The 15,790-nt window shown below is 47.3% G+C and overlaps 1 protein-coding gene across 6 annotated transcripts in view; it reads right to left on the bottom strand.

Moving 5' to 3' along the window:
- DENND2B (DENN domain containing 2B) overlaps positions 1-15,790 on the bottom strand; it is a 207,670-nt gene that overhangs the window by 7,370 nt on the left and 184,510 nt on the right. For all 6 annotated transcript variants that reach the window (XM_021002004.2, XM_021002007.2, XM_021002003.2 and 3 more), the window contains 5 exons: positions 15,490-15,599; positions 15,144-15,213; positions 12,293-12,370; positions 11,218-11,358; positions 6,440-6,588 (listed from right to left, as the gene is read on the bottom strand). In XM_021002004.2, coding sequence (XP_020857663.1) covers positions 6,440-6,588; positions 11,218-11,358; positions 12,293-12,370; positions 15,144-15,213; positions 15,490-15,599 — 548 coding nt within the window. The remainder of the gene's footprint in view (positions 1-6,439; positions 6,589-11,217; positions 11,359-12,292; positions 12,371-15,143; positions 15,214-15,489; positions 15,600-15,790) is intronic.

Here is a 15,790-nt window from a genome sequence, read left to right on the forward strand (position 1 = left end):
TTCTGGTTTTCCTCCTACCTGTCTGACTAGTACTTCTCAATCTTTTCTAAAGGTTCAACATCCTCCATCTTCCCGTAAGTGTGAGAATGTCCTTTCTCTTCTTTCCCTTGTACTCTTTCCCTTGGCAATCTCAAACCCTCTCCCCTCAAATTGTTTTGCTTATCACAAAAATGATGGAAGTTCTCATTGTGTCCTTTGCACATGTGTTTGTATGTGGCTGAAGATGAACAAATATGAGCGGAGAAGAACACAGATTGTGTGTGTGTTCTGACCATGTGCAAAAACATGATTTGCTGGCTCAAAGCATGTTGGGGCTGGAAAGGTCCACAGAGATCATTCCAATCCAACCCCTCATTGTAAGAGGAAAGAAGATCAGAGAGGGAAGAGAATGTTTCCCTGCATTGCTGACACTCTGAAGTTGACTTGGCCTAGATACAAGTTCTTCTGGCAGAACCCCACCCCGTACAGAGTCTTGTCTTCAGGGCCTCAATGAGGTGACTCCACCCACTGTCACTTTGCCCAGGCAGGTCTAGGGTAATAAAGCTCTTTATCAAGACTGGCTGGCCCCTCCACCTCTCTTCCACAGTCATGCTTTCTATCCCTTTAGACACCTGAGCACAGCTCCATGTCTGTTATAACATGAGCCCTGCCTGGTAACTCCTATCTATAGACTTCTGAGACCCTTCTCCTGGAAAACACAGGCATGGTGGTGGTTTTGGGGAGGTGGGGAGAGGGACAGAGGGGATCTCTGCTCAGGTTTTAATGGGACACAATGGCAGATGGGGAAGGTTACCAGATGTGTTGCTGGACTAAGTTTCTAAGAGGCCCGGAGAACATGCTGGCTGGGCCCTCTAGTGGACATTTATTCAGGCTTCCAGGCCATTCAGTTAGATAATTCAACTAAACAAATACCCATCCGTCACCTGCTATGCATAAGGCATTGTATTAAGCAAAATTATAGCTCCTCATCTAACCCAAGCAGATGGGAGTAATCTATCTAAAATACTGAGATTTTTATAGCACTCCATAGTCTATATTCCACAAAGTCAAGACCCCTCTTCTCCTTCTATCCCCAGGTCAGAAGAAGCTTCTTCATGAGCAAGACTTGGAGAAGAGGGGAGATTTTTTGTGATACTAAATCGGAACACAATCCAAACCCTCTAGGGCAGCTGGTGTTCGTACCCCAATCCTGTGTACTCCGTGCCACCTGCCCTCCCCCACCCCCTGACCCTTAGCCCTGGCACAGAGCAGAATCTCTGCATAGCCAGCCAGCCCTAGGAGGATGAAGGAGCCCCAGCTCTGGAATGTGTTCACACCTGCAGCCTGAAGCCACGGGCAGAAACAATGGCCACATTCAGAGTGATGTGATACGAAGTTGGGGAGAGGGTAGGAGGGGCACAGAGGCTGGGCAGAGAAGGAAAAGCCAGAGGATGGTTAGGGGTTGAGTTTTTCAGGGTGATAAAACAATGCCTGGGTCAAAGCAGGAGCCCTGTGAAACAGGTGTGGCAGAGCAGGCTGACCCAACAGGGAAGTTGGGTCCTTCCCGGTTTCCTATCCCCTGCAAAGATGAGAAGCTTCCCAACTAGGCCTTCAGCAAAGTCAAAGATAAAAAATATTAAACGGCACAAGGCCAAGGTCAAAATTCCCTAAGGTAAATCACTAGAGACACTGCCTTCTGTACTCGCGTCTACCCATTAATGCCCATTCATTGCCAAACCAAAGTCGGAATGGGTGCAACCCCAATTCTGGGCAGCTGCCAACTCAAAAGGACCTGACTATTTCTGGAAAGTTTACCATACTTACTGCTTTAGAGTATAAGAAACATTGGGGTTTGGAAGTAGGGGAAATTTCAGTGTTACTTTTGAAATAGGGGAAATTTTTTCTTTTCAAAACCTTGGCATTAAGTCTTGATTCTCCTCTTCCTAGGGCAGGGAATGAAGGAGGCAAAAATAGGAATGGAGGTGAAGGAGAAGGGACAGGTCTCTCACTATTAAATTCAATAAACTGATTCACTGCCTACTATGTGCAAGGGCAAATTGTCATTAAGCAATGTATAACAATGATCCATATGTATAAAGACATATACATGAATGCATATAAAAAGATACATACAGTATAGATCCTACCCTCAAGTGATTTATAACTGGACAAGAAGGAAAGACATATTCAATTCAACAAAAATACATCAGATGTAAGGCACTAGATAAGGGAACGTGGAGAGAAGAGGCTTTGGGACAGAACTTTGGGTGAGTCCCATTCTTGGATGGTAGGAGGAAGAAGAGGATCCGGCAAAGGAGAATCAGAATAGAGGACAGAATGAAAATAAGATCTCATCCTAAGTAGACCTAGCCCCAGGCATAGGCAGATAGGGACCTCACTACAAACAAAGAGCATGATAAAATAGGGCCTGTAGGAGACATTGTGGAAATAGAAATAATGGACTGGATTGGGGGGAGGGTCAAGGAAGGGAGAAAGAGGAGTCAAAGATGACCCCAAGGCTTCAAGCCTGGATGACGACCAGACATAAGGTTAGGGTTTTTTCCCCAAGTAACCCAGTTGTGCAGACTCAATCCTTTGGGGTCCTTTACTCTGGCCACCAGGCAATGTGGCCATTTCCCCCAGGGTATCTCAAAAGCTTCAAGGTTGTGGAACTCAAGGACTGAGTGGGATCTCCCTCTGGGGTACAACTCTACTGTGAAGCTGTTCCAATTCCATCATGTTCTAGATTTCATAGATTCACAGACATAGAGGAAACCTGACTTTGTAATTCAACAAGTTACTTTTCCCTCCCAGTTTTCTGTCACCTGCAAATATGATGCTTGCCAACTATGCTTTCATCCAATTCATAGACAAAAAATATTACATGGTACAGAGCCAAAGTAAAAATTCCCTAGGGCACACCACTATACACATCTCCTTGTATACTGGCATCTACCCATTAATGCCCACTCATTGAGTCTGATCATTTAACCATACTGACATCTGGCATCCAACCACCCTATCATCTAGCCCATGTCTCTCCATCTTGTCCACAACAACAAGGCTGTGACTGTCAAATCCTTTGCTAAACTCTGGGTAAAGTATGTGCTGCTGTTGCTGTTCAGTTATTTTCAGTCATGTCTGACTCTTCATGACCCCATTTGGGATTTTCTTGGCAAAGATATTGGAGTATTTGCCATTTTATTCCCCAGCTCATTTTACAGATGAGGAAGCTGAGGCAAACAGTGTTAAGTGACTTGTCCAGAGTCACATACATAGGGTCAAAGGCCAGATTTGAACTCATGAAGATGAGTCTTCCTGACCTTAAGCCTGGCACTCCGTGCACCATGATGCCACCTAGTCAACTGGTTTAAAGGTTTAATGTCTTTCCAAGTGGTCAATGGATCCAAAAAACAGATTAGTCTGGTGAGCCTACTAGTAGGGGCACCAAAATGCAGAATGAATTGAGGATGGTCAATAAAACAAAGAAGGCTTTTTAAAGTTATCTTGGGGTAAGAGGAGAATCAGTGAAGAGACTCCTGTTTCTTGTTGGTTGCTTGGGATTGATGAAATAATGCTGATGGATGAGAGAAAGAACTTAACTTTTATTTTGCTTCTCTTTCCTCAGTTACAAATAAATTTTGGAGTGGGAAGAACAGAACAAAAATAATTAATAGGAAGTTGAAACCTAAGGTCAGTAAGGGGATAGTATGAGAACACCTAATTGCTCCCAATAAGCTCAGTTCAATAGATCTGGGACTGAAAGAACTGGAAGATGGTGACTTTTGAACCACTATCAGTGAGTTTTGCAAAATGGGGGGAACAGGAGAGATGTTCTTCAGGAGCATAAGAAGGAAAAATGTCCCTTTTCTTTTTTTAAAAAGAGGTTGGAGTCTTCAAATGATAGACTAATGACCCTGAGTTGAAGTCCTGAAAAAAATGATGTAGTATTAAAGGAATGGTTTGTAGGCATTTAGAAAGGGAAGCAGTGATCACTAAAAACCAGCACACAGCTTCATCAGGAACATATCATGCCACATTAACATGATTTCATTGATAGCCTTACAAAACTAGAAAATGAGCTAAATGACATATTATTTGATACATATCAAATAGATTTCAGCAAAGCATCTGACAGAGTCTCTCATGCTATTGTCACAAACAAAATGGAGAAATGTGGGCTAAATGATCACAATCTTAGGTAAAGTTGGAACTAGCTAAATGTCTATCTAGGTCCAAAGAACAATCATTAAATGAATTGATATAAATTTGGAGGAAAGTTTCCAATCATGTACCCCCCAAAGATATGTACTTGGCCTGCTGTTGATGTAGTGACAAAAGACCTAGAGATAGAGTTGGCAGATCTGGGATTTAAATCCTGCCTCACCACCTATTAGCTATGTGACCATAGGCAAGTCTTTGCTATCTGAGTATCTCTTCTTGATTATATACAAAAGGGTTTTGAAAACCACAAAACATTATATAAATGTCAGATACTATAAATCAATTTTTATCAGTGAATTGGTTGAAAGCTTAAATAATATGTTTACCAGATTTAGAGATGACACAAATCAGAAAGGGATGAATTACTAGGTTTGGGAACAGAATGAAGACCCATAAAGATCTCCAAAGGCTAGATTAATTTTTGGGCAACATCTAATAAGATTAACTTATACAGAGTTAAAAGATAGCTCAATGGATAGAGTGCCAGGCCTGGAGTCAGGAAGAGCTGAGTTCAAATCCAACCTCAGATACTTAGTAGCTGTGTGACTCTGAGCAAATCACTTAACCCTGCTTGCCTCAGTTTCTTCATCTGTAAAATGAGCTGGAGAAGGAAATGGCAACCCACTCCAGTATCTCTGCCAAGAAAACCCCAAATGGGGTCATGAAGAGTTGGACACAACCAAAAATGACTAAACAACAATAATAAAGAGTTAAATATAAAATTATAATCTGGGTCCAAAAAAGTCAACTTCAGGATGAGCAAAAGTAATGACTAGATAACAGTTCTGTGCAAAAAGAAAAGATCTGGAGGGGTTTTATTGACAACCAGCTCAAAACGTGTAAGATACAGGAGTCAAAAAAGCTTAGAATGATCCTAGCCTACATTTAAGAGAGGGATAGTGTCCAGGGCTAGGGAAGTGATAGTACTGGGATATCTTGCCCTACTCAGACTCCCTCTGGAATATGGGGTTCAATCCTGGCTACCACATTTTGGAGAGGCTAATGAGAAGACAGACCGCATCCAGACAAGGGTGACCAGGATGGTGGAAGGCCACGAGATCATGCATCATGCATGAAATCTTTGATTAAAGAAAATGGGAATGTTCAGCCTAGAGAAAAGAAGACTTAGTGGAAACATAATTGTCTTGAGACCGGGAAAAACCAACCGAAGTTAGCTGCAATAGTCCAAGCAAGAGGTGGTGAAGGCCTGCCCCAGGATGGTGGCTATGTGACTAAAGAGAAGGGGACATATATGTAAGATATTACGAAGGTAGAAATAGCAACTCTTGGCAACAGATTAGGTATGTGAGGAGATTGAAAATCAAGGATGGCATTGAACCCAGGTGACTGGTATACTGGTGGTGCCTTTGGCAGTAATAGAATATTTGGGAAAAGATGAAGGTTTGGGGAGAAAAAGAATAAATTCTTTTTTTGGACATGTTAAATGTGAGATGCCAGTAAGACATTACAATTCAAGTTGTACAAAAGGCATTTGAGGGGTTTCAAGAATAGAGGAGAGGAGAGAGATTAGGGCTGGATATACAGATATATGCAGAATTATCTGTGTAGAGATGATAATTGACTATGGGAGCTGATGAGATCACTAAGTAAGATAATAGTATAGAGGGAGAAGAGAAAACAGCCCAGGATGGAACCTTTGGAGACACCCACTAACCAAGCATGAGCTGGAAGAAGACTGTAAGAGAGACTGAGAAGGTGCGGTCAGACAGGCAGGAGGACTAGACTACAGCAGCGTCACTTGGAAGTCTGTCAGAAGTTGGGTTCATTTGCTGGTGATATAGAAGCAATCCTCAGTCAGGTCTGAGGTGGACTCTCATGTTCCTTCCAACTCCGAGCTTCTGTGATTCTTGCAACTAAAATGAACGCTCCCTGGGCTTACCTAAACCTTAATGCACCCAATTCCTTAATAAACTGCTTCACTCTTAGGCCTACGTGTAGCTCTAAGCTGTTCACAGTTCACCGTCCAGCCTGGGCATTGCCAAAACACTAACTGTGGATGTTCACAAGAGACACATTCACAGAAGCACTCACATGATGCTCCAGCCATGGTACTCAGGGTCACAGAGAGGAGAATCCCCAGGGAAGGCAAACAGGAAAACCCTGGCTCCTCCGGAGGGATGGGCAAACTTGTTCTTCCTTTCCTTCCTGCCTTCCTTCCCACCTCCCTCTCTCCCTCCCTCCCTCCCAGATCCGTACCACTTCCTCCTGGCCCTACCTGAGCTTGTCAGCCACAAAGATGACACGGCGCTCCAATAACAGGGAGGCAAAGATGCGGATGAGCTGGCGCACACTGAGGCAGGTGAACAGACACTCAAAGTCCACATGCTCCAGGCGTGAGTCCATAGGCCGCCGCAGCTCCAGCACCTACAGGGAGCCAGGCAGAGGGAGAGGGTGAGCCATATGGATGGGGGCGAGGGGTGCAGGGTGGCTCCTTTCCAGGCCTGACTCCACTCCCAATCCCTCTACCTGGGAACCCAGGCCTTCCCCTTCTCTCTAGGTCCCCCAACACCCAAAACAGTCACAAAGAAATACCTTTGCCTTCTCTCTTGGCCAAACTCAAAGGAGGAAAAGATGGAAAGAGGGAGAGAAGAAAGAAAGGATGGATTAAAAGAAGGAAAGGAAGAAGACCATGCTTTTGGAAACAAGGAAGGGAAGAAGAAAAAGTTATCCCAGTGGATCCAACTCTCTACAACTGGACCTGCCAGGAAAGGGCTCCTGGTCCATCCAGCCTCCTTCACTCATGGGGTAGGGAGGCATGAAGGAGCCCTACGATGCCCTGATAACCGGCTGGAGCAGCTGTCTGGTCATCATCTCCTAGTTCTCCAGGAAGAAGTGTTGGACCTAGCTTGACTCTGCTCCTGCCCTGATCAGCCTTTATAATTGAGGAAGAATACCGGCTTACAGTACTACAAAGACTGTGTTATCTATCTCTCTGCCTGTAGGTGGGGGCCACAGCTAACAATTCCAGAGATCTCCGACTCTTAATAAGAAAGGTAATCCAGGCTCTCCCATGCCACTGCCTCTCACCCTTTTAAACTGTGAAGTACCTGCCTTCGGTAGCCCCTGCCACCCTCATCTCAATCCTTGGAGGGAGGGAGAAAGCCATGAAGTTAGAGTAGAAGCATGGGGAATGACAGAAAACAAGCCGTGATGAATTTCCTCATTGCTCCCTTGTCAGGAAGAGACAGAGGGAAGGAGGCAACAGCTGGGGCACTGGCCTTCTCCTAGAGCATGGCACAGGAATGCTTGCCATGCTGATCCTGAGTCTCAAACACTTCTCAGGAAGTAGCTCTGCCCAAGGTTGGTGCTACTACCTGGGGCACTCCTTCCTCTTCATGGGTGATCCTTCTCCAGAGAGCCAGTGGAGGGGTTAGGGGTAGGCAGAGGTGGGAATTTACTCTAGGCATGAGACGTGTGAGACCAGAGGAATCAGGCATCTGATGGTGAGGACCCCGCCTTCCACAAAAGCTACTCTCAGGGTATAGAACCAAGGCACTGGCATCTGCTGTTCGGGCTACTCTAGCCTGGGCAAGATAAATGGGCAGCCCTCCAGAGAGCTCAGTAAAGGGTGATAAGAATAACACCTTGAGCTGTGGAATAGTACAAAGTCTATGAAATCCACAGAAAAAGAGGTAAGACTGACCACCACATTGGGGGAAAAATGATTTCAATCTGTGATCTCACAGAAGTGGATGTGCCCTCCCCGAGTACAGATCACAACCCCTCTACACCCTCACATCCTCTTTGATTCTTATCCAGCACTAAACACAGTGCTGGAGAAAAAGGTGGCACGTAGTAAATGTTTGATGACTTGGCTTCTTGTCCATGGCCTCCTGTCAAACCCCCACAAAGGATCTACCCAAAGTGCCAGAGGCCTTTCTTTTAAGTCTTTCAAGACTTAATGGGTAACTTGGGCTGTCCCTCTGTTACCTGCTATCCCCTGCTAGGTGACTGGCTCACTTCCTTTACCAGCCACACATCATTTCCTAGATGACATCTCTTATGCCGCTTGGTGAACACGAGCCACTGGAGATGATACACAGTAACTGGCTTACACCCACCAACCTTCTCTCCTTCACCTTTTGAGTAATCACCAATTTCAGATCTTTGGAGATTGTGGGGTCCTGTGACTTTCAGGCAGATCACTTCAGTCACAGAAGCGATTGAATGGTGTAGAAAATACAAGATCTCTCTTGTGTTTATTGCTTATTGAGTTAAAAAAAAAGGGCGGGGGTTTGACTTAGTAGAACAAAATGTAGCATTAAGAGTTTCTCTTCTAATATTGTCTTCCATGCAATGTCTTGAGACTACACAAGATACTCTGACAGACAAAACCACAGACAGAGCCATCTGGAGCTTTTAACAAACACAAGCTGTTCACACACATACAATTTTTAAAAAATACCAATATCCCTCTTGGCTACTGTATATGGCTGCAAATCATGGCACACCACAATCTGGAAAAACCACCAAGTGGATGAAAAGCCACAAGGACACCCAGTTAGATATTTTCATTCTATGAAATACCAAGCAAGGCATAAAACATGGATGTGGACATCCTTTCCAGGAGCATCTGCCATTGTTACTCAATTCAATTTCACAAGAATTATTAAGCATTTGCTATGTGGCTGATATTCGGCCAGTCACTGGGGATACAATGACAAAAATGAGAACAGTCCTTCCCCGCGAGGCATTAAAGAGAGTACTGGGTGGCATCCAAGAGGAAGAGGAATTCCCTATAAATGGTAAGATCCTAAAAGTCTTGTTTGTGGGATGACACGATCCAATTCTAAAATAACAGGAGAGCTCCTCTCTCAATGAGATGCACACAAAAAGAGCTAAAAATCCAGAGATAAAAGCCCCAAGCTGATGAAAAATGCCTGTTGTCCAAAATGGGGTCTTCAGTTGGATGGGCAGCACGTTGAGTGAGTCCACAATATGCACGTGTGTATGTGTATGTATATGTACATATGTATACGTACATATGTGTATACATTGTGTGTGTGCATGTGTGTATATATGTACATACATACATATACATATACACACACACAGTATGGACACATAGATATATCTATATAGCTCCTGAATAGGTGCTGCAGATGGGCAATGAAGAGCAGACCTAGAACAAACAAGTAGAGGACAGCGGTCTAGATCACCTTTAGAAAAGTGGGCAGCAAAGTCTATCACAATAATCACAAACTGCTCAAACACACAGTTTTTATCCTCTCGGCAGTCCTATGTGGCTGTGAATCATGGCACACCACAATCTGAAAAAACCAAACGGCTGGAAAGTCACTATGACACTCAGTTACATGGGTAGCCCACCTCCATTAGCCCATCAGTAGGCGTGTCTTAGGTCAGCACTGCAGAGGGCTGGGCCCAGAATTGAACCAGAGGAAGAGGACAGGCCAAATCACATTTGAGAAAACAGCTAGCTGAGCTTCCAATGGTCCCAACGTGTTAGCTACCTGTATCTTGAACACTAATATTTTTCTGGAGATGCTATGTGGCTATAAATCCTTAGAACCCCATGATCTCTGAGAAATTAAAATGATAACCCAAAGAACAACAAAAAGACATTTGGTGAGTATAGGTAAGTTGTGGCATATTACTAATGACAGAATTTGTTTGTGAAAATACGTGATATAAAACTCATCGTTGAACACACATGTGAGTAGAACAGGAGGTCGGCTGATCACATATTGAGAATGAACAAGGTAACAGATAGCCTAATGTACATGGGCCACCCATATAATTGGGTGTCATGGTGGTTTTTCATTCATTTAGTTTTTTCCAGATTGTGGTATGCCATGGTTTATAGCCATACAGGATTACCAAGGTACCCAGGTACCTTGAGATACTCAAAAGTGCCAGAGGAAAGCCTCCAATACATCCCCCCTGGAGGATTTATAGAGAGTATGGACCAGTGGGATGGTTACAGCTCCTCATTAAACTGTGTACCCAGGTTTGGAAGGGTGGAGCTCTGCACAGGGAAAGGACCCATATGGAGGAAATCGCAGCTCACTGCAAGTGTTGTACAGCAGTATGGAGAAGGCTGAACAGGGCATGGGATGCATGATCTGCTCTAAAGCACTGAACACCCACCTACACCCAAGGAAGTCATTAAATTATAAAAACATTTGGTTAACAGGGTCCATATCCATTATCTCCCATGAGCCTTATAACAACCCTGAGAGGCAGGTTGAGCAGGGACTGTCTGACAGATGAGGAAACTGAGGCCCCAAAAGGCTAGGGGCCTTGACCAATCTGCTCAATGAGTCAAAGTCTTTTCCTACTATCCCAAGTGAGCTTCATCACAAGCCCCATGGGGCAAAATGAGGAGTGTTGCCCTGTCCCTCCATGGATCTGGGTTTCCCACCTGACTCTCTGATAGAAACTGCAATAATTATTACCAGCCATCACTGCTGGCCCCAAGCAGGAGAAGACGGAGCAGTGTCATGGCAGCTGGAAACAAGCAGGTATGGCTACTGCCCAAGGGAGTATCTCAGCATCCTGCCTGTGCCAAGGCCGTATGCAGGCAGTGGATGTAAGAAGAAAAGGTGACATCAGCTAGCCCCTTCCCATTCTGCAGATACAGAATGCTAAAGTGAGGCTGGTAGGACTGTCAGGGCACTGAGGCAGGGCGACTGTGGTGGTGTGGGGGACCCCAGGAGGATTTCCCCTGTTTATATGTTCTTGTGTTTTGCTGTGACATGCCAACCACAGACTCCGACCCTGAGCTCCCACAGCGGCTGGCTTTGCTCTACAGTCAGCACCCACCAAACACCTCCCACAACTGTCTCCCCAGGTTGGGGAGCATCCATTCATTCAAGTATTCAGCACCTATGACTTGCATAGCATTTCAGTCAATGTCAAAACAGAGAAAGCGTGATATCCCAGGTTTGCAGACACAACTGATGTTCAGCAGCAACTGTGCAGCTTTAGCACACAGATCACGGGGCCGATGAGATCACAAGGGCCGGGTCATACCTCGTTTCCTGAACCAGGCAGGAAGGTCTTCACTTTGATGGTTTTTCCTGGAGCAGGGAAGGGGGACTCCATGAGACTTCTCATGAAGGGGTACACCAGGGCAGCTGAGATCCCTCGACGTCGTTCCACCTCATCTAGGATCTGTCCCACAGTCCAAGGAAAGGCAATCACATCAGTGGAGTGTCTCCTTCTCTCCTCCAGGGGCATGGCAGGGACTAGGAAGTACTGGGTGGCCAAACTAGACTGCTCTATTCCCAGGGGCTACGGTCCTCTTGACCATTACAGAGAACCTAGAACAACCCCCCTCCCCCCCAGCTGTGTGTGGACAGGACTCACACTTCCCACCCATGACAGCCACTATAAACTCTGCTCTCCAAATAAAATTCTGTGCCCTGGAGCTGAGCACAGAAAAGACTCCTTTGGACCATCTGGTATCCCATCCACATGCTCCCAACCCAGAAGGCTGAGCTCTGTCCCCAGTCTTTTGGCCTCAGGGACTCTGTAGGGCTCCCTGAAGCAGCATGCCTCTGACCAAGGCAGAAAACACCAACTCTGTAGAGAACTGGGTTTCAGAAACAATAAGGGGGAGGGAGGCTTGGAAGGACAGGCAGCACCACTGCCCTCCCCCCACCACCACCACCACACACAGATGGTTTTCTCATCTGTTGACTGCAGATGCTGCCCAAAACACTATGTTCCTCTTCCTCACTCTCTATGACACTCACATCTCTCCATTTTTCTCTCTAGCTAAGGAGAGATAACATTTACACACCACTTTAAAGTTTACAAAGTGCTTTATGTATACATTGTCATTTGAGCCTAAAAACTTTGGGAGGTAAGTGGTACCAATATCAGTATCCCCATTCTACAGATGAGGACACGGAAGCTCTTGAGGTGAAGCGACCCGCCCACAGTCCCATGGCTAGAGATGGGATTCAAATCCAGGTCCCAGCACCTGATGTCTCATGATGTTTCCTCTAATACCATGCTGACCTTCTAAGGGAACCTGGCAAGTTGGTAAGTCCAGGAGGACCCCTGGGAGGGGCTCCCTGACTGACCCGGGATGCCCTCTTACCTTGGAAAACAAGCCGAAGCAGCCAAGGCGGCTGATGACGCAATACACCTCAGGGAGGCGAGGCCCTTTTCCACTTGGCTGAGATACAGAGACGAGTCAGCAGAGAGAATAAGGCAGAGACACAGAAGATGCAGGTGGTTACCCTCTGCGTTCATCCCCACAGAGCCCGGGGCATGGGGGGGGTCCCACTGAAGACACATTTCCTAACCCCTCTCCCACCCCCAGAGGGAGCTTCCAGCACTAACCAGACCCCACAGGGGAGGGACTGGAATCAAAAGCATTCTTATGTTCCCAGATTGGCTTTCCCTCATTTTAATGATTCGCGTCCACCAAAGCTCTGGGTGACCCCATTTTATCTGGCCTGCACTCCCCTTTCTGCCATAACTCCAGAGGCCTCCCCCTCCACCACCACAGCAGACTTTTCCTGCCCATCCCCCATCCTCAGAAGAACACAGATCCATGGTCCCCTCTGCGACCAACATAAAGGACAGAGGACCAAGCAGTCACTAGAGGGTGACTTGGGGGTTCATACCCCACCCTGCTCTGCCCTATGTCTGGGAGCCCAAAGACTGCGGTGGGGATGAGAGGGTCTGAGGCAGCAGACACTCACTGAGTCAGGCAACCTGTCCAAAACAGGAAGTGGCCCGGCCCGTGTCCCCTCATCCAGTCTCTCTACCTGCTGTTCTGGGGAGGGGGAGGGGGAGGGAGACCCGACAAGGCAGAACTGGGGGAAAGTCAGAGAGGAAGACAAGAGGCAAAAGGAAAAGAGAAGGCTGAAATAGGAAAGGGGAGCTGAGGAGAGAGAAAAAGGGAGTGAGAAGCCGGCTCGGACGGTCCATCCATCCCCTCCCCACTTGAGAAGCTCAGCAGAGATACGAGGGCCTTGTCCTAAGTCACTGGGACCAGACGCAGGGGCTTGAGGGGAAGTTGGGGATCCGGCAGCAGACTTGGGGGGCAGGGGGAGGAGCAGCAGGTGCAAGCCCTGCCCACTAGCTCCAGGCCTTTGGCCTTGGCCGCTAAGCAAATGCAGATGGGACTATTTCAGGATTCAGACCTGCTGGCCACACGTCAAAGCTCCAGAAAGAGGGTAGAATCCTTTTTTTTTTGTCCATATTAGGCATGAAACTAACTCCTTTCTCTCACTACTCCCCCCCTTTTCTCTTCACTGCCCCCCCTCAAAAAAAGCCCTGAGTGATTAAATCAAGTATGTGGGATTTGGGTTAAAATCATTGTGTCCAATCTGCAGGAATGCCGATCTGGTGCCAGCCCCCTTGGCTCGGACCCAGGCTGGGCTGTCTCTGTGCAGGCCAGCACAAACACGCTGTTCCCTCCCAGGGCAGCTGTGAGACCAGGAACAAAAGTCGTTCCACACTCAAGCCCCGACGAGCTTGGAGAATACTCCCCAGACCCCCAGGGAGGTTGCAGGCTCCCAGCAAGCCTGGCCTGTCCTCTACCCTGCACCCTGCATCACTACCATCAGATCCTCGGCCCCATTCACTTCTCAGCCAGTCCCCTATCTGACTCCCCTGTCCGCAGCCTGGAGTTCTTCCTGTTCAGCCACTGACTTGGTGTTACCTCCCGGCTTCTCCCATCCTGGCATGGGCCACGGTACTCTCTCTCTCTCTCCCACCAGCTCTTGAGTATCCACATAACAGTTCTGATAGAGTATACATTTCCTGAGGGCAGGGCCTGATTCCTATCCCCAATGCCCAGCCCAGGGTCTGGCACACAGTAGATCCTTAATAAATGCTTGTTGATCAGTGAATCAACCAAGCTAAAGATATCTTTGTTGGCCAATAGTTTGGGAAGCAGCACTTTCCCCCACCCTGTACTGGATCTTGGGAACAGCATTCCCCCTCTCTTGAACATTGTTTAGATAAACCAAAGTAGTCCGCTTCAAACAAGCCAGCTCCTTCCCTCCTGTAACAGCCTCCATCCATTGCCCAGGCAGAGTGAGAGCTGAGAGGCTGGTTTTTTCTTCTCTCAATCAGCCCTCAAAGCCTTCCCCACAGAGGCAATATCTCTCCCTAAGACCTCAGAGAAGACATTATTCTGCCCTCACTCAGCTCACAGTCCCACTGGCCAAACTTCTGACAGCAAGAATCATGAAACAACCCAAAGCTCAGTGAGCAGAGGAAGCAAAAAGGGAGAGCCCAGGTGACAGTTAAAGCTAGAGTCTGACTCTGACACCCCTGCTACACGCATCAGAGTGCCCAACCCCAAGCCCCAAGATCAGATCTAGTCCACACAAGAGTCAAGAGGCCAACACCATTGACTCAAAAGCCTGGAAGAATGGAGGGAGGAGAAACTTGGAAAAAAAAGTCTAAAACTTGGTAGGGGAACTGACAGCCATAGAGAGTCAGCCACCCTCTAGCCCCAATTCTGGAGGGTTATAGTCCTTGGGGCCCTACCAGACATGCTTCCTTTCTAATTTCCTGAGCCCAGGAGTCCCAGGAAACTAGCAGTCTGATTGGGGCAGGGAGAAGGGGTCACAGACAGGCTTATGAGCTAGGAGAGCTTGAACCATCCCAGGGGTCAGGGGCAAGGTGAATGACTGGAAGAGTCTCCCTTAGGAAGGCCCTTAGAAAATACCACTGAGGCAGGGAATCAACAGAGGACATAGCCTGTCTTCCCAACAGCACCCTGTACCATGTTCCCCACCTCCTCTCCATGGCCACCTTCTGTCTATTCCATCTTGCACCATGGGAACTGCCAGGTAGATAAGTCTGCCTATTCTGGGAAATTGGGAACAATCCCATCCCTGCCTCCTCAGGCCTTGGAATTGGGCCCCCTGCTTCCTCCCAACCCATATGCTCTTCACCAACACAGGCCGATAGAAGGCCATACTCACCAGTAATCGCCTGCAATAGCCAAACCGGCGGCTGCCATCCTCCCCCGTGAGCATGAAAGAGAAGGTTTCACTGGAACAGAGAGACTCATTGTGGGAGGGGTCAGAGGACTGGAGGATCTGCCCCACTGGGCCAAGAAGCTGACATCCCCCTCCACCCACCATCAGGCCTAGACTGCAGGCATGGAGCTGGTACCAGGAGAAGGGAGCTGCAATGGGGTCAGGACCTGGCTAGGCAGAGCCCCTCGCCACCACCCAAAATGTTGCTAAGAAGGTTTGCAGGGAGACTCAAAAGCTAGGGACCCTTCTCTCCACTTTTCTCTAGTCAAATCTGTAAAGATAGGCTCACCTGCTATAATCAGAAACAGGAAACCAGTCCTTGGCATCAGGGAAGCAGAACTGGGGGATGGCTTTGAGCCGCTCCTCGGCCTCCCGCATCTGCTTGGTAGGTCTGTCCAGCTGGGAGGATGAGAAGTCATGATGTTATGCCCCTTGTATGGGGCAGAATGGGGGGATGGGCCCTGGGTGTCCTCCCAATAGCTGGCATGACTCTATATCCTATGGAGGATGAGTCCTCATGCCTCCTCCTTCTCAGGTGATTGAACCAGTCAAGTCTGCAGACCCCTTTGCTGTGGTCCCATAGCTTGTCA

The sequence above is a fragment of the Phascolarctos cinereus genome, unplaced genomic scaffold (assembly GCF_003287225.1).
Source record: "Phascolarctos cinereus isolate Bilbo 61053 unplaced genomic scaffold, phaCin_HiC Scaffold_9;HRSCAF=440, whole genome shotgun sequence".
In the NCBI taxonomy this organism is placed as follows: Eukaryota; Metazoa; Chordata; class Mammalia; order Diprotodontia; family Phascolarctidae; genus Phascolarctos; species Phascolarctos cinereus.